General features: G+C 38.6%; 1 protein-coding gene across 2 annotated transcripts in view; it reads left to right on the top strand.

The window, feature by feature from the left end:
- dnah5 (dynein, axonemal, heavy chain 5) overlaps positions 1 to 20,585 on the top strand; it is a 97,122-nt gene that overhangs the window by 8,407 nt on the left and 68,130 nt on the right. The window contains exons 2-33 of one of the 2 annotated variants that reach the window (XM_071469016.1): positions 694 to 828; positions 1,168 to 1,252; positions 1,494 to 1,675; positions 3,155 to 3,373; positions 3,750 to 3,887; positions 4,244 to 4,420; positions 4,570 to 4,683; positions 4,830 to 4,937; positions 5,444 to 5,566; positions 5,862 to 6,077; positions 6,680 to 6,706; positions 7,370 to 7,477; positions 7,813 to 7,898; positions 9,310 to 9,517; positions 9,646 to 9,759; positions 9,907 to 10,113; positions 10,617 to 10,697; positions 12,412 to 12,502; positions 12,803 to 12,948; positions 13,735 to 13,912; positions 14,151 to 14,405; positions 14,885 to 15,081; positions 15,240 to 15,333; positions 16,091 to 16,233; positions 16,446 to 16,522; positions 16,655 to 16,779; positions 16,973 to 17,208; positions 17,386 to 17,604; positions 17,820 to 17,882; positions 18,258 to 18,496; positions 19,365 to 19,512; positions 19,695 to 19,787. In XM_071469016.1, the coding sequence (XP_071325117.1) occupies positions 694 to 828; positions 1,168 to 1,252; positions 1,494 to 1,675; positions 3,155 to 3,373; positions 3,750 to 3,887; positions 4,244 to 4,420; positions 4,570 to 4,683; positions 4,830 to 4,937; positions 5,444 to 5,566; positions 5,862 to 6,077; positions 6,680 to 6,706; positions 7,370 to 7,477; positions 7,813 to 7,898; positions 9,310 to 9,517; positions 9,646 to 9,759; positions 9,907 to 10,113; positions 10,617 to 10,697; positions 12,412 to 12,502; positions 12,803 to 12,948; positions 13,735 to 13,912; positions 14,151 to 14,405; positions 14,885 to 15,081; positions 15,240 to 15,333; positions 16,091 to 16,233; positions 16,446 to 16,522; positions 16,655 to 16,779; positions 16,973 to 17,208; positions 17,386 to 17,604; positions 17,820 to 17,882; positions 18,258 to 18,496; positions 19,365 to 19,512; positions 19,695 to 19,787 (4,632 nt within the window). The remainder of the gene's footprint in view (positions 1 to 693; positions 829 to 1,167; positions 1,253 to 1,493; positions 1,676 to 3,154; positions 3,374 to 3,749; positions 3,888 to 4,243; positions 4,421 to 4,569; positions 4,684 to 4,829; positions 4,938 to 5,443; positions 5,567 to 5,861; positions 6,078 to 6,679; positions 6,707 to 7,369; positions 7,478 to 7,812; positions 7,899 to 9,309; positions 9,518 to 9,645; positions 9,760 to 9,906; positions 10,114 to 10,616; positions 10,698 to 12,411; positions 12,503 to 12,802; positions 12,949 to 13,734; positions 13,913 to 14,150; positions 14,406 to 14,884; positions 15,082 to 15,239; positions 15,334 to 16,090; positions 16,234 to 16,445; positions 16,523 to 16,654; positions 16,780 to 16,972; positions 17,209 to 17,385; positions 17,605 to 17,819; positions 17,883 to 18,257; positions 18,497 to 19,364; positions 19,513 to 19,694; positions 19,788 to 20,585) is intronic. The other variant, XM_071469015.1, reaches the window with a different exon arrangement.

The raw sequence follows: 20,585 nt of genomic DNA, 5'->3' as shown, positions 1-20,585 counted from the left end.
TGTGGTTGATTTTACTGTCCCACCACCCTAAATGCAAGCCATGGCCTGTGGTAAACTGGCTGTGGTGCTGGTAAATCCAGTCTAAGACACCTGAATTTTGTAGCATTTGCTAAAAGAGTCATAGGAGAGACATGGGGCACCAATCAGAAGTAGAAGGATGAAACTGAAGATGCGCATTTGAAATCCCTGAAGGAATATTGATATCTGGTGGACGTTTTCTGTCATTTTCTTTTGTCATTTTTATCATTTGTGTGGAGTTATTGTAAAGAAGATGCTGAAGATTTTTTTGACATATTCTACTGCATGGTCATAGAAAAATACATGACCATGGTTTTTTGAATGGATAGTTATTTAAATGATGTCTGAGCCAAAGTGTAGAACAGAAGACCTTCAGACGTCTTTCATTACCAACAGCCTCATCACTACATACCAAGTATGTGAAATATGGTTTAATTTCTCACATGCTTCTAATGAAAAAAAAATACACAATACTGCATTATGCTTTGTTTTTTGTATTTTTTTTGTTGATGATCCTGACTTGTTCAGAATTTCAGTTTTCTTTAAGAAACAACTATTTCAGGACTCAATCAAAAGGAAATTGACTTACGTTACATTTTTATTTAATTTAAAAGTAACTCAACACCCACATCCTAATATAAATTATCTACAATTGTCTGTACATGTACTGTTCAGCAAAAGTTGAAAGAGGAGCGTGAAGCTAAGCGGGCCCAGCTGGATGGAAGACATGACTACATCCTCAGTATTGTTGCTTCATGCCTGGGACTTGAGAAAGCTGATGTGGAAGATGCCATACTGGAGGGGAATCAGGTACTTTCCAATTTCCATACAGTCATTTTTGGGTTGCTTTTTGTAGAAAACCTTAGCATTCCTAAATCTAAAACATACAGGTGTGTCAGCATTTGTAAAACATCACTTTATTAATAAAACATTTCTGCAACAGCAATTTTATGTTATTTCAGTTTTGTGGGGTTAAGAACTTGACAGGAATTATTTATTTGGGTTAAGGGTAATTATTTTAGTTTAGAGTTTGGTCGTGGTTGCACTGACCATATCTACAGTAAGTGCTACAACAACTACATGATGTCTCTCAGTTTTGGAGACTGTTGTGTCTGATTGTGCTGGACGATTTCTTTTCATCTCTCTCAGATTGACCGTATGGAGCAATTCTTTGTGGTTGAGGGTCTTCCACATCTCATGTTCTACTATCAGGACACTGAGCCAGTCGAAACAGGTAAAAACAAAATGTACACTCATATCAAAAATGAATGAAAGGTGTAGAGTGTATCTGATTGACTGCAACACATCAAGTATTATCTTTGTCACTGATGGGAATAACGGTAGTGATGTGATTGATAAGATGACCAAAATCAATGACCATAAAGCAAACTCCTTAGTATGAAGCTTACAGTGAGAAATCAAAGCTGCTTGTGCTGATACCTTGTGTTGTTTCTGTGTCCAATTCTTTGTTTTAGCAGCAGCAGCAGCAGCTGCAGCAGCTCCTGCGCCCTCCCAGCTTGTTGCCCAGCAGCCTGGTTGCAGCAAGAAATATAAAGTGTTTGTGACAGACGGGAGGGATGTGGCGTTGACAGGAGTGTGTGTCTTCTTCACCAGAGCCGACACTTCTAAGGCAATCACCTCTGAGAACATACACAGAGTGAGTCATACGATAGTGTTTTGGAAAAAACAAGCATGAAGTTATGTTCTTTCAGGGTAAGTGAAGGTTGAAGGAATTTGAAATAAAGCAAAACTAATGACGCAAAACTGATGATGCACAATGATTTTATGGACAAACATTAATTTGACCATCATAGCATCTATTTTATAGATATTTTACTACTGGACACATATTGGAATAAGACCAATGATAGAAAAAAATTAAGTTAAAAGAAGAGATGAGATTATTTCCACTGTTTAGTAATATTAAATGTTATTCAAACAGACTAATTCTCTCAGTGTAAATTTTGAATGGCAGACAAATACTGTGTTTCCAGAGATCAAAGAACATTTGATTCCTTCTCCTTTGACAGTGATTTCTCTTTGAGCCCATTCGTGTGATAAATGGTGTCCGGTAACTAAAATAGGTTCTTTCCACCCAGAGCCAGTGAAGACCATAGGGGGTCAGCAGTAGCACTGTGATACCACGGGCAGTTGTGGTTATTGATTGTAGCTGATCACCTGCTGTCAGCAGTAAAGCTAATCACTGCTACCGATAACAGGGCATGCTTGCTACAAGACATTCACAGCAAGAGGGGGAAGCAGGACAATTTTAATGTGTGTGTGTGTGAGTGTGTGTATGAGAGACAGAGAGAGAGAGAGAGAGGGAAAAATAGAGAGAGCACTTGCATATACTTGCCCACCTCAGTGCAAAAGAGCATTCTAAATGTAGTACTGCATTAATTTAGGTAAAACAATTAAGATAAATTAAAACAAAAATAATCATGATAAATAAATTCATTCAAGATATTTAAGGTATGTCACATATTTCTCTACCTCTGTGGTGGATTTGGCATTAGTTCTGCACACTCTGAAAATGCCTAGGTTAGGCTAAGCATCTGAGATGAGGATGTAATTACAGCAAAATGTCAAAAATAAGACAGAAACTCACAAGGCTATAAATGATTGAGTGTTAATGTGTTACAACAACAGAACATTCCCAGAGGGCTACCACTGGCCAGCTTAAATGGGAATGTCTGAAAAGGGTTCCTCGGTGAACAACAATTTCAGTAGGATTTTCTAGTTTTTCTGTCTGCTGTGGATTTATCGGGCAGTTTAATACATCCACAAGTGGTTTGCCAACAACTTAGCCACAGTTGCCTCCCTCTGGGTTATCTTCTTTTCCACCTTCTCCCATTGCTGAATGTAATTTTGTCATTCTTTCTGAAAAGCTGAGACGCAATGATAAAGTTTTTTGCCCTTGTTGTAACCTAGGGCGGTATCTACTGCTGTGCTGGTATGGAGAGTAATGTGTAAACCGTCTGTCTGATTTTGATATCAAATATCTAGTGCCAAACATCATTTAGTTAACTTACAATGTAGTTCTTGAGGGAGCTTCTACATAGTGTCAGATGTTAGATTTAGTAAAATGTATTAATTTTTTTCTTTTGCAATGATGTCTACACTTATATCTTTCTAGGATGTAAATTTCAATATGTTGGACACAACAGAAGTGGGTCTGTTAAAAAGCGTGGAGCAGTTGCTCTCTGACATCTTCATTCCCACGCTGACGAAGATGAACCATGGCTGGGGGGAGCTGGCCAGTCCCCAAGCCCAGGCTGTCAAACAGGAGTTCATATCATCATTGGAAAATTTCGTGTCCGTTTTGGCTGGAGCACAGGAGAGTCTGCAAGAAAAGGCAGGGGGCAGACACTGTTCAAGAATAAGTTTGAGTCATTTAAATATTTTGTATTTACCAGATATCACAACTTTGCTAATATATGTGTAACTAAGCAAAAACATAGGAAAACACACAGTGATTTGGATTAATATAGAGAAATAAGGGTTGTTTGAACAGCTATGAACCATATTCATTAGAGCATTGTTTCATTAAAACAGTAAGATACTTAAAGATTAAAGCACCAAAACCTGGCCAGACTTGCACTTCTAAAATGTAACCACAGCATCTTCTTTTAATTACTTTTTTTTCAGATAATTGTGAACACCCATATGCATAAACAAAATAAATAATAAACACTGCAGCTAAAATAAACCATGTCATGGTTTGCCTCCAGGTTACCTTGAAAGAGTGTGACACTTTTGACCTGAGGGTGCTGAAAGGCCCATCAGACTACTTGGCAGCTGCCAGCAGCACAGAGACCACAGAAAAGATAGAGGCCTGCATGAAAGTCTGGATCAAACAGATAGAACAGGTGAGACATGTTTGTTAACAGGTAAGGAGTTTTCCTCAAACTCTTCAGTGTTGCACAGAGTAGCCTGCAACCACATTTATCTGATCCAATGAATGCTTTAAACTTCTTTGATTGTGCCATATATCACAAGAAACTGTACAGGTTACATTCATTTTGACACATTTCATGTTTTTTATAATTATTTTTCACAACTCAAACATTGATTTATCCAAATTAATTCAAGACCTGTTGGGGAGGGATAGCACTACCACAATAAAATGACCAAATGTAATATGTGAAATTCAGGGTAAGTAAAGGATAAACTGCAGGAATGACAGTTAAACAGTGTGTGGTCATGAAGTATCTCTATGCTACAGGTTCTAGCTGAGAGTGACCAGCTGAGAAAGGAAGCTGATGACCTTGGCCCTCGGGCTGAGCTGGACCACTGGAAGAGACGAATGTCCCGCTTCAACTACCTCCTGGACCAGCTTAAGAGCCCTGATGTCAAAGCTGTACTGGGTGTGCTCCTGATGGCAAAATCTAAACTTATAAAGGTCAGATTTGAATGTCAATCACCACTAGGTTTTAGTGACTATACTGTATTTACCACATCATTTCTTTCTTTCTTCTTTGCTGCTTCATAGGACACTGGGTTCTCCTAGAATGCCCTTTATCCATTATATGACTTGTTTGTTCTGTCTAGTCATGGCGGGAGCTGGACGCAAGGATCACTGATGCAGCCAACGAGGCCAAAGACAATGTCAAATACCTCTACAGCCTGGAGAAGTTTTGTGACCCTCTTTACAACAGTGACCCTGTAAGAAAAAATACTTAAACAGCTTGAAGTGGTCTGCTGCATTAAAAGCAAACCAAATGCACTGTTTCCATGTTAAACACATAGTGTTAAATGTGTGCAAGTGCATGTTATTGCATAAGCAAGCCATAATTTCTGTTTCACCCCAGGTGTCGATGGTGGATGCAATCCCAGGGTTGATTAATGCCATCAGGATGATTCACAGTATTTCTCGCTATTACAACACATCAGAAAAGATTACATCACTTTTTGTTAAGGTATGAGAGGTTTATATTCCACACAATGCAACAATGATAAAGAGGATTATATTGTAACCAACAATGGGATTCAGCAAAGCTGCCTGCCTACAGTCTGGATATTGTTTTCATTTGATCCCCTGGGTTCTGTAATTTCCATGTTTTTATGGATGAATGAAAAGAAATGACATCACTAATTTTTGCTTACTAAGGTCACAGTCACATTAACCCAGACTGAAAAGCAAGAATTATGCACAAAGGGGTAACTAACATTTCCATTTCTAATATCCAGTGTACAAACAACTGGGTTGATTGATATGAACAGAATATAAACATCTGAATGTTTCACTGACCATATGACCATATCAAAGAAAATTTCCCCTTCGACCTTTTGACATCCTTGCTCATGATAATATGTGCACTAATATTTAGCTACTGTAGCTACATGTGTAGTCTGAAGTTGTTTGATTCCATGAGGAATTTAAATGTTGATATCCTCATTTCACCATAACCATCACTGTCTCTAGGTGACAAACCAGATGATCACAGCCTGCAAGGCCTACATCACTAATAATGGCTCTAATTCAATATGGGACCAGCCCCAGCAAGTTGTTGCTGACAAAATCAAAGCTGCTATCCACCTAAACCAGGTAATGGATTCTGCTTTTTGATAGAATATGTCATTGATAATGCAAATCATTTATCCAATAGTTTTTCTGTGTTTATATTCTCATCAAATGTGGTTTCTTTTCACCGTGTGTATTAATTAAAAAAAATATATGTTCATTTGACCATGTTTGTAACAACATTTGTCATTGCCAAGAAATTTGAAATGATAAGGAAGGAAACAAAGTTACTCTTTAACCAACAACTACATCTATGATTTGATGGACGGATGAAAATGAAAATGACCAGTTTTGTTACATGTCAAACTGCGTCCTCCAGGAATACCAGCGGTGTTTCCATAAAACCAAGCAGAAGCTGGAACAGACGCCCTCAGAGAGACAGTTTGACTTCAGTGAGATGTACATTTTTGGGAAGTTCGACACATTCCAGCGACGACTCAACAAGATCCTGGAAATGTTCAACACATTTTCGACCTACTCTGCCCTGCAGGACTCTAAGATAGAAGGACTGGAGACCATGGCCACCAAGTTTCAAGTGGGTATATTCTTAGATCAGATTGTTGAGACAATTTAAATTACAAAGAGGGCTATTCCATTAACTGATGAAATGACAGTGCTAGCCAGCTGAGCCTGTATTTCTTATGCAAGTCATTGATATTGGAATATGTCAGTGGATGAAAGATGTAAGGCCGCTACAGCAATGAAGAGAACATGTTTGACATCTCTTGTACAACTTATACAAACAAATAATGTGCAAAATGTTGATTTACTGTAGACTTTCACTGAAAATGACTTTTTCATTGATTAATGAATACATTAATTGAATTTCTTACATACATATAAAGTAATGAAGGACAGATATAGATGACTAGGAAGACATATGTTAATGAAGCATTTATATATGTTGAGATATGGAAGACATTAATTGCAAAAATGGCAGTGCAGCTCAGGAGAGTAAAGTATATGTGGGAAATAGTTGTTTATGTTTACAAAATCAGATTTTACTGCCTTAGGTCATAGAAAATAACACTTGATTTCTTGAATTGCATCACTTTGTCTAATTGGTGTTCAGATGTTTTCCTATGGGAGTATATTGATGTCAGCTATCTGTTTGTTTTACCTTCCTTGGATGTGCAGACTGCAGAAATGCAGGGGAAATGGGAGGTAATGTCTTCAACTTTTAGTAATGCATGGCTTATTTTCATAGTTTACTGCATGCAGTGGTAAATTTCACAGACATGAAATTTTTACCACATACCACCATATATCATGTAATAACAACATGACAATACTAACTGCCTGGAACATGAACAGAGTTGCTCCATTGTTTTGTGTTGTTCAGTTATTTTCCCCGGCAAACATTTCCAAGTAAATGTTTTTCATGCTGCCCAGTTTAGCTACTGTAATTCACTCAGTCTTTTCATAACCCAAGTAAAAAAACAGAGCTGCGTTAAAATAGATGACACACCTCTCCTTTTCTACAACTTTTAGTACAGCAGTTAGTACTGCTTCATATGCATAATTTATGGTACGGTTTAAGATTCTGTGTTACTCTCTCTCTCTATTATTATGCACTCTGTTTGTCCTTTGCTATTATAAAACCTTGATTGTCTCCCAATGTGTTGCCAACATCAGTGTGATGTCATCCTAAAGCCCAGGAAATGCACTTGGTCAAAGAATGGGATTGAAGATTGAACAGTGGTAGTGAGGCTGACTTTTGGGAGGCTGTACAACTTTTGATTTAGCACTGATGAATGTTTAACAATAAAACTTGTATGTGGCATGCATGCTCACACGTTTGTATGTTTGTTTTTGTGTGTGTGATAGGCCATTGTGCTGATCATGAAGAAAAAACATTACAGTTTCCTAGACCAGAGAAGAACTGACTTTGATGTTGACTATGAGGAATTCTGCAAAAGCACCTCTGAGCTCCATGTAAGTAAAATAATACAGACAAATGAAATTGTTTTCTCTATATTGTACTGTAAAAATTAATGGGCCTTCACATCATATGTTTTCTGTTGTTGTGTCTGATTAGACACTTGTAACATGGGACCACCAAAGTCCATATGCAAGTGGGAATCATAAAGGTGCAAATTGCTCTGCCTTAACAAGTACATCTAAACTAATAGGGAGGTTAATCGAGCTCAGTGTGTAAACATCTACTCAGTGCACTGAGAAAATGTCTAATCAGGTAAATGAAAACACCAGTGCCTGATCTTGTTAGTCTGTCATTTTGTAAATGTTGTTGTTGGTCTTTGTGCGTCCAGAATCAGCTGAAGAGCTTCATGGATAACACCTTTGAAAAAATTCAGAATACAGAAAGAGCTCTAAATGTCCTGAAGAAATTTGAAAGGTAACCCACTCTTTTGCACTATTTCTCATCCCATGCATATTCACCTAAACGGGTATTTCTATCTGCTAATTGGGAACAGATAAATGCATTCATCTGGCATCTCAGTTTGAAACCAGCCCCTAATTAAATAGCAGAACTCTGAAAAGACCTTTCTCACTGTGGACCTTTGCCTCATTAAATACAGGTGTAACTAATAACAATGCTGAATTCCAACAGGTTTACCAGTTTCGTGGTTCTTTTTTCGTGCATATGGGTTCACTGACCTGATTTACTGGCCTATCTAAATGGAATACTGTCATTGTCCATGTTCTTAGTTAACAGGGGTCCCATGCGCCTGGAAAACAGTTGACAGGTTTTCCAGTCATGGAAGTCATATGGAAAATGAGAGATACATTAAAATGTCTTAGAAAAATGTTGTTTTGGCCTGGTAAATGATTTCAACATTCTCCTATTTTCAGGCAAAGTTATATTTAGGATCACCCTGACGTTTAAATGATTGTAATTTATGGACAACAGTATTTTTAATAGGGTGCGAACGGTTTTGTTTGGCAATGCTGTGAAAACACCCCAAAGTCACATTACATATGTGCAGCTAGGATAATTTACAACTGAAGTGGCTGAAACTCTGACAAATCAAAGTTACATAGATATATGTAAGTCACTACTGGCTCCTAAACAGTGGTAGTTTTTATTAGGTTTTTAGATTAACAAATTCTTCCCAAGTTGTTTTGGGTTAGCATGTTTGGTTCAGTTGCTGAAGCTAACGTGCTTGCCAGCTTGTTTTGCCTGTAGCTAAAGGTTTAAGGTTTGTGGTTAAACTCTGGTGGAGCAAAGGTTTCAGAATGTTTTGGCTCATTGCTGAGTTGGATAATAATGAATGAGAACCTGGGGTCAATACAATGAATGGGAACCCAACTCTATGTTAGTCAAAGACCGGTGGTAACGGCATTTTTCACTTTGCTAGCATCTTTGTCTCCGTCACTTCAAACTCAATACTGCACTGTCCAGGTAAACAATAAAAAAAAAAAAAAATTAAAGTTATTTAAAATCAATTTTAAAAAATCAAAAATTAATTAAACATAAAAAAGGTATGATTTCGTAGATAAGTACTGGTGGGAACATATTGGTGTATGGCATGATTTCAGTTCAAATGTCCTGGAAAATTATTTCTAGAAAAGAATGGGAACCTGGTTAAGCCTACGTGTTTCCTGCTATAACAAGTGAAAGTCATGACAAGAATGGCCTTTCCAAGTGACTCTGGTAGACCTTGACCTTAAAAAACTAAATTAAATATGTAATTGCTGGAATACCATATCACAGTTTACTGCATTCACACCTTCTGATACTGGTTGTCTAATTTTGAATTCTGATGAAATGCAACTGCTTGTATTTTCAAACTGACAAAAAACAGACTAGGCATCCCAGACCTTGGAATTGATGAGAAGTATCAGCGCATCCTGCAGAATTATGGCCGGGATATTGAAATGGTCTCCCGAACCTACATGAAACAGAAACTGGACCCCCCCATTGACCGGGACTTGCCCCCAGTGGCAGGCCGGATCATGTGGGCTCGGCAGTTGTACAGCAGGATCCAGGGTCCTATGGATCTCTTTCAACAGGTAATAATAGATTTGTGCCTCTCTACAATAAAACCTTTTGCCTAGACACTGTTTGTCTGCCTTGATTTACAGTATTATTGTCAGTTCATTCCTTTTAAGTTATACAGTACCATTTTATTCCTGTGTAGCATCCTGGAGTTCTTTCCACACCAGAGGCCAAGAGGATTATCAGGAACTTTAACAGGGTAGCAAGGGTCCTGTTGGAGTTTGAGATGCTTTACCATCATAACTGGATGAAAAAGGTAAAGAGAGAGAGAACACATGATTTATGGTCTCATCATGTACAACATGCACATGTTAATGTTAATGTTAATCACTCCTACTGCCCTCAATCTCACTTTCCTTCTCTCACAACCCACATGACTACACCTTTGATACATCCTACCCAGATGGAGCATGCCCGTGTGGGCCTGCAGGCCTCTCTCTTGGTCAGATCTCCAGAGACAGGGGAGCTGTTTGTCAACTTTGACCCTGAGATTCTGACCCAGATCAGAGAGACGAACTGCATGTCGAGGATGAATTTGGAGATTCCACCCTTTGCTGCTCTGCTGCAGCAGAAACAGGACACCCTAAAAAAAAATTACAACAGATTACAGGTGGATATTACAATCATACACATTTTCAAATACATACAATGTAAAGGAGAGAGAGACAGACTGGGGGAGAGAGAGGGAGGGAGGGACAAGAAGAAGACAGAGAGGCACACAGCCTGGGCTCTTATGTGCTTAAGAGAATAAGTTACAATTAGGCAGTGGTTTTCAGAAAGTTTACAATGATCTTGTGAGCAGGACAACATGGATTATCAGTGTAACAGAGGAAATTAATTCTATGACTACAAATAATTTGGCCAAGAGGTGAAATATAAAGAGACAAAAGCAGAGTGCCAAAAACAGAGCCCTGGGGTACTCTTTCACATCAGAATATGTTGATATAGTATTATTATAGGAGACACATATGTCATATGAGTTGTACAAAAGGACATAAGAACATATGCTAAGAAGGTAGTTTCAGTTGTACCTAGAGTATTCTCCACTATGCAATTCATTTTAACACGATTGTAAATGAATAAACAATATGTTTGAATATTTTTCCTCTGCAGTTAATGTTGAGTGAGAACACCAGAGTGCGGGCTAAGATTCAGAGTGCTTTTGAACAGCTGGCCATGCCACATGTAGCTAAGGTAAGGTGTGGTTGTGATATAATTTATCTTTTATTTAAATTAAACTCATTATCTGCATGTTACTTTTTTTTTGTTGTTGTTGTTGTTTTTTTTTCTTTTTTGTATAGTCGTTATAAATGTATGATTCATATAACTTTCCAAATTAAATTAAACTGTCCAAAATTTCAGTTGTTATTAATGACGATCAAAATTTTAGAATTATTTTTATCATTAATTTCAATCGTATACTTTGCAATTGCTTTGCTATTGTTCAGTATTTTATTTAATGTGATCTAATAATGTTATGGCTTAATTGAATATGGAACATTTTAATGTTCCATATATTAGATACTGTTTATATAACAGCTGCAGTGTCATATGAGTTATAGTAATATGGAGATTAATTCCCTACAGCAGGAGTATTATTACCTGTGCTATCATTTAATCTGTTTTTGGTATGTTTAATTAGTTTAATTTAATCAGATTTCAGACCCCAGTTCCTGTCTGGTTAATCTAAAGATAATTATGGGCCCTTCTGAACGGTCACCTTGTATTTTAAGGTGGACCTTGAGTGGTTAGTCATTGCTGTCACTGAATTTAATTGATTTTTTTTCTTCACTTTCTGTGGGAAACAGGACTGGATGACTGGATGACGGGGAAACACATTATTTCTAAACTGTTAGACTAATTAGGAAAGGATTTTTTTATTCTTGGGAATGGGACAACGATAATTTTTTCTTCATTTTAGGTCACAAGCCAGAAAGTTTGGGAACTACTGTCCAAGGCTAAGCATGGTTCTATGAGCATGGTTATATGCTCAATTTGAATTTGATGCCAGAAACACGTTTCAAAAAACTGCAGGGCACGTTTACCACTGTGCATCACCTCTTCTTTTAACAACACTCTGTAAACCCTCTGAACTGAGGAGATCAGTTGCTGGAGTTTTGAAAGTGAAATGTTGTACTATTATTGCCTGATATAGGAGTTCAACTGCTCAACAGTTCGGGGTCTCCTTTGTCGTATTTTTATTTTCGTGATGTGCCATGATTTCATGAGGTCTGGACTGCAGTCAGGCCAGTTTAGCATTGGAGCTCCTCTACTACGGAGCCATGCTGTTGTAATATGCGCAGAATGTGGTCTGGCATTGTCTTGCTGAAATATGAAAGGCCTTTTCTGAAAAAGACATTGTCTGGATGGCTGCATATGTTGCTCCAAAACCTGTATATATCATTCAGCATTAATGGAGCTTTCCCAGATGTGCAAGCTACTCAAGCCATGGGAACTAATGCACCCCCACATGGGTGCTGGCTTTTGAACTGTGAGCTGATAACAAGCTGGATGTTCCCTCTCCTCTTTAGCCTGGAGGATGCAGCATCCATGATTTTCAAAAACAATTTGAAATTTTGATTCGTCAGACCACAGGACAGTTTTCCATTTGGCCTCAGACCATCTTAAATGAGCTTGGGCCCAGAGAAGTCGGCAACATTTCTGGATCATGTTTAGATATGGTTTCTTTCGTCATCAAATCATCACATTCTGTTTTTATTTACATTTTACTGTGTCCCAACTTTTTTGGAAACAGAGTTGTATTTGCAAATTTTTAAAGTTATTTATGATTTGAATAGATCCTGTTTTATTTGTTTGTTATGTATTGTAGCAGCCTTTTTGTCCAACATTGTTATGTGAAATTCAAATTTATGACAGAATTGTACAAAGGGCATCACTTATTTTACAGGTGGATGAGGCTATACAGCCAGGTTTGACCTCCCTCAACTGGACATCTCTGAACATAGAGAAGTACCTAAGCCACATCGACAAGACTTTGGGTAAGCAAAAAAAATCAAGTGAGATCTATGTCCCACATGCTGATGCATAAGCCATCCTGCAACTCAGCCCTGGCAGTATCTGATAAAACATTAATGCATGTTTGTGTGTGTGTTGTGTGTGTGTGTGTGTTCGCACGTGTGTTCATTTTTGTATTGACTTTCTTTCTTTATGTCTCACCTTGTAAACTTGCTCCCTTTTCTGCCTGTCGCTTTCCTTCTCCCCTCCAATACTGGCCATCTTCTTTGCCTTCACTTCTTGGACCATGTCCCACTTGTATTCTTGTTGTCCTGTGTCCCCAGCTGACCTGGAGCTGTTAATGGACAGGGTGAACGACTTGGTGGAATTTAGGATAGAGGCAGTGCTGCAGGAGATGAGTGGCTCCACGTTGTGTACCATGCCAGATGATGAACCAGTCACCTGTGAGGAGTTTGTTCAAACCACCAAGGTAAATACATGGTCTGTTTCAAATAAAATGACAGTATTAGTCTGTAGTTGTAGTTTTCCCATTAAGCCCAGCTTCTGAGTTATGCAACACCACCACCCCACTCCTCTTGCTATAATTTGAAAGATGCTATGATTACATAAAAATATGTGCACAGGGGTGTTATTATACTTTCTCAGAAGGCATTAATTTAATGGTAAATCATGTACAACATGTACAGGATAGATTAATATCCCCTCTGTTAAGTCTATTGCTTATGTCTGTCTTGCAGCTTTGCTTGTGACTAAACACAAAGTGGCTCAGCATTTAAGTCTGCAGGTCATTAATCATGATTTATTATTGTGATGGAATAGCTGTTGTGTTATCACACCAAATTATGTGAATGATAGCCTCACTACACAAGAGGCAGTCCACTGTATGTTACAATGATGTGAATGACACATTGACTCATGGGAATCCATACATCCCATGCTCTGGGATGTCCAATACTGTGTAGAAATCCCTGACACTAATTGGAGCTGACATAATTGGATGCCTTTGTATCTTCATTTCAGTTCTGTTTGGAGAGCTGAATTAAAATGAACTGAAAAGAAATAAGTGTCATGTAATTTTCATTTTTTTATGCTGTCAATGCTGTGTCTTTTGAATTCAGAAAAATCTATACAAGGGTTTTTATTGTCATTGAGGTGACTGTGGGAAACCCTTCAACTAATGCTATGCTACAGTGCACTAGCCTTTATATGGCATATTTAAATGTATATGTCAGACTGTATATACATATGTTTCCAGGACCTGTGCATAAGACAAGCCCAGAATCTCCACACTAAGAGCTCACTAGTGGAGGAGGCTGCTAATGAACTCATCAACATGCTGCTGGAGTTTGACCATCATCAGAAAGAGGAGGTGGAGAGGGTTGAGGAAGAAAGCTGCACTGAGAGCAAGACCATGGACCACATGGACAGTGAAGGTATACTAACATTTTGCGTTTTGAGATCAAGTAGAATCAGAGTTGATGTGGTGCTATGAAACATGCTAGAAGAGATAGGGTTAGGTCAAATAGCACATCACTGCATGAATGCATCAATGAATAGAAAAGGCATAACTAGTTCTGTTTGTATTTACAATAATTCACATTTGAAATTCCATGAGAACTGTAGTTAAATGCCTTCATGTCTACTGTAAATATGTCACCTACTTTATCTCAGGTGAAGATGAGGGCCGCTCGGAGGGCCGTCTCTTCTCTAGAAACACTCTGCTGCCTCCTGCCAGTGTTGGTCCCTCCTCACCCTTGATGAGGAGGAAGAAGAAAAGAGATCTGATGGAAATGATGGAGGAGGAAGCCCAGGAGCTGCTCTCCTACTTCAACCACCGCAACGTGGATGCCTTACTTAGATTGACACGCAACACACTTGAGATGCTTCGCAAGCGCATCCACACCTCCTCGCTCATGCATTTCTTGGGTGGGTCTTATGTAACCATTGTGCTCCTCTCAGTATTTTGCCTTATCTCAATATAAAACATAAAACATATAAAGATATTTCATATAAAAACTTGTTTTTAATTTAATCACAAGCCTAGACTTGTCAAGGGATGTGAAAGCATTAGGGAAAGTCACAAAAGTAACAAATATTGAAATAACAGGACTGTATGTTTTGTTGTTATTGTAACAAAATAGCCTTTCCCATCCTGACTGGTGGCAGGCAGCCTCCTCTCTGTGCCAATACACACTGTCAGCAGTGCATTTTTCAACTCTAAAGCTCTTAGCCACTATTTTACCACAACAGGGATATTTGACCCAAACACCATATCATCTGTATCAAGTACCATAAATTCTAGCTTGTGAGGTTGATATTTGGCTCTTTCTCTGTCTGCTGAGCTCACAAAAAGTCCATTTTTGAATCACATATTGTAGCAGAGCTTCTCTACTCTCCCCCTGCAGCTGAGAGCGAGTCGACCAGTCAAGGCAAAAGCGGCAGTCAGCAGGCAATCTTCAGAGTCAACGTGACCCTCTCCATCCCTAACATTGCCATGGTTCCAGCTCTGGAGGAGGTTCAGCAGGCTTTAAATCGGGCTGTAGAGTGTGTGGTCAGTGTCAGTAAAGGAGTCGGTCAGTGGAGCAAAGAAAGGATCTCTAAGGTGAGTTTGAGCCAATGAAAGAAGCAATGATTTGTGACAAGTAATGGATTTATTCTCATGACGGTAACTAACTCAAGATAATTTTATTTTTCTGAACTGATAACTTGGTTCTGTAGTCTGTTCAACAAACTCCTCTAAGACTGTTTTCCATTTTGCAGAGAAAAATGAATGAAAGACGGATGGCGGCTCTGAAACGGGACAGTTCTGAGAGTGAATCAGAGGATGGAGCAACAACATACAGGAGCATGGCTGGTATGAGAGGACATCAGACCTTGCCTCACATAACCTCAACAGTTCAACAATTCAACAGCTTGTCTATTTTAACTTAAGAGTCATTTACCTATATTGTTTCCAACATGCAGACCGGAACACTGTTCATTAGCTAGTGCACCACACTCACTTGATAATCTGATTTCCTTATTTCACAGCTCAGCAGAGCAAAGCCACATCTGACTGGGATTAGACAGAATTGTGCTGAGGGAATGACATGAATATCTTAGTGACTTTTGAAAGAAACATTTAAACAAAAGACCTTTTGTCACCCAGATACAGCAACCCTTTCAGTCAGATACCACAATAACTAACATGGAGCTAATCTATTGAAACTCTGCATAATAATGGATGAGAAATTTGCACTAGATACATTTTAGAACAAAAAAAATATATACTCAGTAAACCCTAACCTTAAAGTCATTGTGATCTTTGATAAAATATATGACACTTAAAGCATCCACTGACCCTGAGAAACATAAACAACGTTACAAAAAAAGCAAAAGTGATTTTATCTTGAAGAATCATTTCCCAGCGTCCACACCTGTAGCTACAGCAGCCAAACATTGTTATTAACACTTGTTACAAGAGTCCAATCCTCTCTGATCAATCCTTTAGTGATACATAATTAGGCAATACAAATAAGCGAATTGCGCCTTGTTCTTAATGTGCAGATGCATCCTGTACACCCACTGTACAGTCTATCAAAACATATATGCTGTCCCTAACCTCTTTCCAGATGGCAGCACCTCAGACATTTCAGCATCTGTGATTCAGGCCATCCCATTCCAAGCCAGAAACTACCACAAGAGTGTGTCTGAGAACAAGGAGATAGTCAAACTGGTGTCTGTTCTCAGTACCTCCATCAGCTCCACCAAAAAGGTACATGAAGATTTCATCTGCACATGTGATGTGTAGAATTGAGTAACCCTGTGCAGATTTATCCATTGTGTATTATTTTATATTTATCATATCTTGTCTGCTTCAACAAAAACACATGTCCACTGCAAATGGACATGCCAATATAGGTTACTTTGGTTACACTGTTAATGCTTCCCATTTCCTATGTAACTCTTGTTTACGTCAATGTGCAGGAAGTGATGACTGCTTTAGACCGTTTTAGTCGTTACCATCACATCTGGAGAAAGGACCGTGAAGACACCATGCGAAGGTACAATTAACAGAATGACTGATCATCATATCTGACTTTTACCACTCAGAATTCAGTGTTTTGTTTGCTCTATGCATCAAGGTCGAAACCATCATGTCAATGCCGTTTTGTTTTGTTTTGCTTTCTTTACAGATTCATCCAGGGCACTCCATTGCTTTCAGAGTTTGAGAGCCAGATTCTTTTCTATCGAGACCTGGAGCTGGAGATAAACTCAGAACCAGAGTTCATTACAGTAGGAGCTTTGGCTCTGTTCACAGGTTAGATTAAGTTCTTTGCTGGAGCTGTTACTTGCTGCCTTTGGTAGCTATGACATCATCACTGCCTTGCATCTATAAAATACAGCACTTGCATTTTCATCATTCCTGATAAGTCTAAAGAAAACTTCACACCAACACTTCCAGCCAATCCATTACTGATCTGTGCATGTTCACATCTATGTCTTTGTACTAGCGGACCTGAAGATGTCCCTCACTGCTGAAACCAAGAACTGGATGGTGGATTATGGGCTGTACTGTAACAGGAAATATCGCTCAGAGATGGAACAGATCTTTGCTTTTGTAGATGAAGCGGGAAAGAAACTGAATCGACAGATCAAAGACCTGGATGATATTCGCATCGCCATGGCAGCACTCAAGGAGATCAGAGAGCAGCAAATATCTATTGATTTTCAAGTTGTACCCATAGAGGTAAAGCACAGCATTATGTCCTTATTATTCCTCATGCCCTTTCCATACACACACACAAATATTAGGAAAGGCACACATGTTTGTTTCACAAATGTTGGATTATTTAAAAATTAAGATGTACTGTATATGAGATTTTACAACATTTATAGATGTCAGCATCTTTTTTCTTCCTCACAGGAGTCTTATGCCATGCTACATAAATATGAGCTGTCAGTGGCAAAAGAAGAGGCTGATAAAGTGGATACACTGCGTTACACGTGGGAGAAGCTGCTGTCCCGGGGCACAGAGGTACAGAATGAGTTGGTGGCCCTGCAGCCAAACTTTAGAGGAGAACTGGTCAGCAATGTGGAGACCTTCCTGGAAGACTGTCAACACTTTTACCAGGATTATGAGAAGGTAAAGGAAAAAGGAGACAGAAAATGCAAGACACAAGTGAACAAATGTGTACATACTGTACACTCAGAAGCTCAGATAGCCTTCTCAACCACCTCCAGTACTGTGCTAATTACTTATCAAGCTATTTATTTGAATTACAGCAGATGATTAAGGTGGCCTGATTAAGACTGTTCAGTAACAGTTGGCAAATACTTACTTTTTCCTCTTTGCTTCAGGATGGCCCCATGGCGGTGGGGCTTGCTCCTCAGGATGCCAGTGATAGACTCATCATGTTCCAGGTTTGTTTTGATGATCTGAGTAGGGCATAATATTTCATTTATTAGTTTATTAGTTATTATTAGTCTGTCAGTTAGTTAGTGTTTTTAATATTTTAGTTCCGCACAAAGCCAGTTACATGATACTTTGATTCAAAGAGATTTTTTTGCCATTTGTCATGTTCTTTTTATTTATTCATTACAAATGACAGAAGTGGACTTGCATTTTTATATATAAATGTATATATATATATATTTTACTCCCACTGTGCGGAGGCTGAAAAATGTAGCAGCTGAATTAGATTATTTTATAGAATTGGATTTTTTAGTACTTTAATGCAGTACTTGAATTAATGTGGGATTTCTTTTTTTTTTTTTTTTTGCCATTCTTCCCTTTAGAATCGATTTGACAACCTGTACAGGAAGTACATCACTTACACAGGTGGAGAGGAATTGTTTGGACTTCCTGTTACCCAGCATCCTCAGCTGCTGGAGATTAGGAAGCAGCTGGCTCTGTTGCAGAAGCTGTATGGCCTTTACAGCAATGTCATCGAAACAGTCAATGGATACTATGATATCCTCTGGGCTGACATCCACATCGAGAAGATCAATAATGAGCTACTGGATTTTCAGACGAGGTTAGTCAGTTTTTTTACTGTGACATTAATCTTAATTCCACATTTAAGTAGATTAAACTCATCAGAATTAAACTGTGACAACCAGAGATGTGCTGACCCAAGCTAAACTGTCTGTGGAAATTCTACTGGACCTAAGACAAACAAGACTAGACTAAACAGAACTCCACTGATGTACTGAGCAAACTGAAAAAGAAGTTTTTGCACATAGTAATCAAGCAATCATGTTACCATGAAAAGTGGGTGACCGTCAAATTTGAAGAAAAGCAATATTATAACCAAGGAAAATGGAAAACAAAGGGAATGAAATGAACTGATTTCCATTAGTCTGTCCTTCCCTTCAGCATCAGCCCTTCTCTGCCTGATACCAGAGTCCTTCCCCTGGAGTTATGCTATAAAATGTTTTTCATTAAGCATTGCATGAATGCTCCAAAAGATTTCAGTTTCACCATTCCCATCCACATTTATCTTTACACTCTGTCCTCTACATGGGTTTATTCATTCTGCAAAGGGAAAATGAAGGGGAAAGAACTAGAAAATATGAAAGCATTCCATGAAGTGGAAAAATATTTTATAATATGTGTCCACTGGTTGAAAGTTGTGAGCAGTAAGCAGTCACAAGGGGAATACATGCTGATATAAGAGTTGAAGAAGACAGGACAGCTCCGTCCTGTGGCAGAAATGCTGTCCATCAATTTTAGAAGTGTTACTTTGGGCTAGGTACACTGTGCAGCTGTGCAGTGTTGCTGGTACATGGGTGTCTCAAAAGGACACACACATAGATATCCGGCCTCTTAACCAAAATGAATCTGTAGTTTAGTAGACTGTATTAGCTATGAGTTTATTGACTGATGTGTTCTTTAACTACCAGGTGTCGCAAGCTGCCCCGTGCTCTGAAGGAATGGCAGGCCTTTTTGGACCTGAAGAAAACAGTTGATGAATTCAGTGAGTGCTGCCCCCTGCTGGAACTTATGACTAACAAGGCTATGATGACGCGCCACTGGAAGAGAATTACTGAGGTCAGAGAAACAAGGCCACCAACAGCAGTCGACAGTTATTTTCATTTAAGAGAGCGTTGTCCTTAAGACCTGCTGTTATACTTGCTGTATGCAAAATAATAAGTGTTGAATTGACATTTGGTATGAATAGACAACCTAGTTTCTATACTCTGTCTGACAAATCTGTCTGGTTTTGTGAGCAGGTGACTGGGCATACCTTTGAGGTGGAAACTGATACATTCAAGCTGCGCAACATTATGGAGGCTCCTCTGCTCAAGTATAAAGAGGAGATTGAGGTAAGAATAAATCGTAGGCTACTTATATAGGCAAAAATAGATAGAAACGGCAGCTTTATTTGCTTTAGTGGATTATAAATAAAATTATGTCTTTTACATTTTTTTACTGTTCAAATCCATTGGTGATATTGTAATAGATTTTGCCCAAAGAATGGCATAGAAATAATTGGAAGGAAGTAGATAAAATATTATAATTTTGATCAGTGACATACTATATACATGTCCCATTCATTTTTGATTCCCCATGGTGAATAAAAATAATGCAGCAGTTGCAGGCATACATAGACCAAAGGGGAGGGGGTGGGGGATCCCTCCCCTTCCCCCTGGGATTGGATGTATAGCATGAGGTAACACAGCTGCAATATGCCTTAATATGATCTTCACAAGGCAGTGAGCATTAATCCTGATGCCAAATGGATGTGTTAAAGTTTCCACATAATTTTTATACAGGCCATTAAATCAGCTGACAACATGTTTAATAATGGTTTTGCTCTGATGATTAAAAATATAGCAGATGTTTTTCTATATATGCATACATATATATACATATACACACACACACACATGCGTGTGGGGCGGGCGGGCTGGAGCCAATCCCAGCTGACATTGGGCGGAGTGGGGTGCACCCTGGACAGGTTGCTAGTCTTTCACAGGGCTATCACATAGAGACAAACAACAAAACACACACACACACACACACACACATATATACACACACACACACACACACACACACACACTTCTGACCCTTATATATATATATATTATATATATATATATATATATATATATATATAT

This window comes from Trachinotus anak, unplaced genomic scaffold (assembly GCF_046630095.1).
Source record: "Trachinotus anak isolate AG129_WGS33_773 ecotype Australia unplaced genomic scaffold, CSIRO_AGI_Tana_v1 ptg000032l, whole genome shotgun sequence".
In the NCBI taxonomy this organism is placed as follows: domain Eukaryota; kingdom Metazoa; phylum Chordata; class Actinopteri; order Carangiformes; family Carangidae; genus Trachinotus; species Trachinotus anak.
Note: the sequence above shows the minus strand (reverse complement) of the source record. Positions and strands in the feature narration are given on the sequence as shown.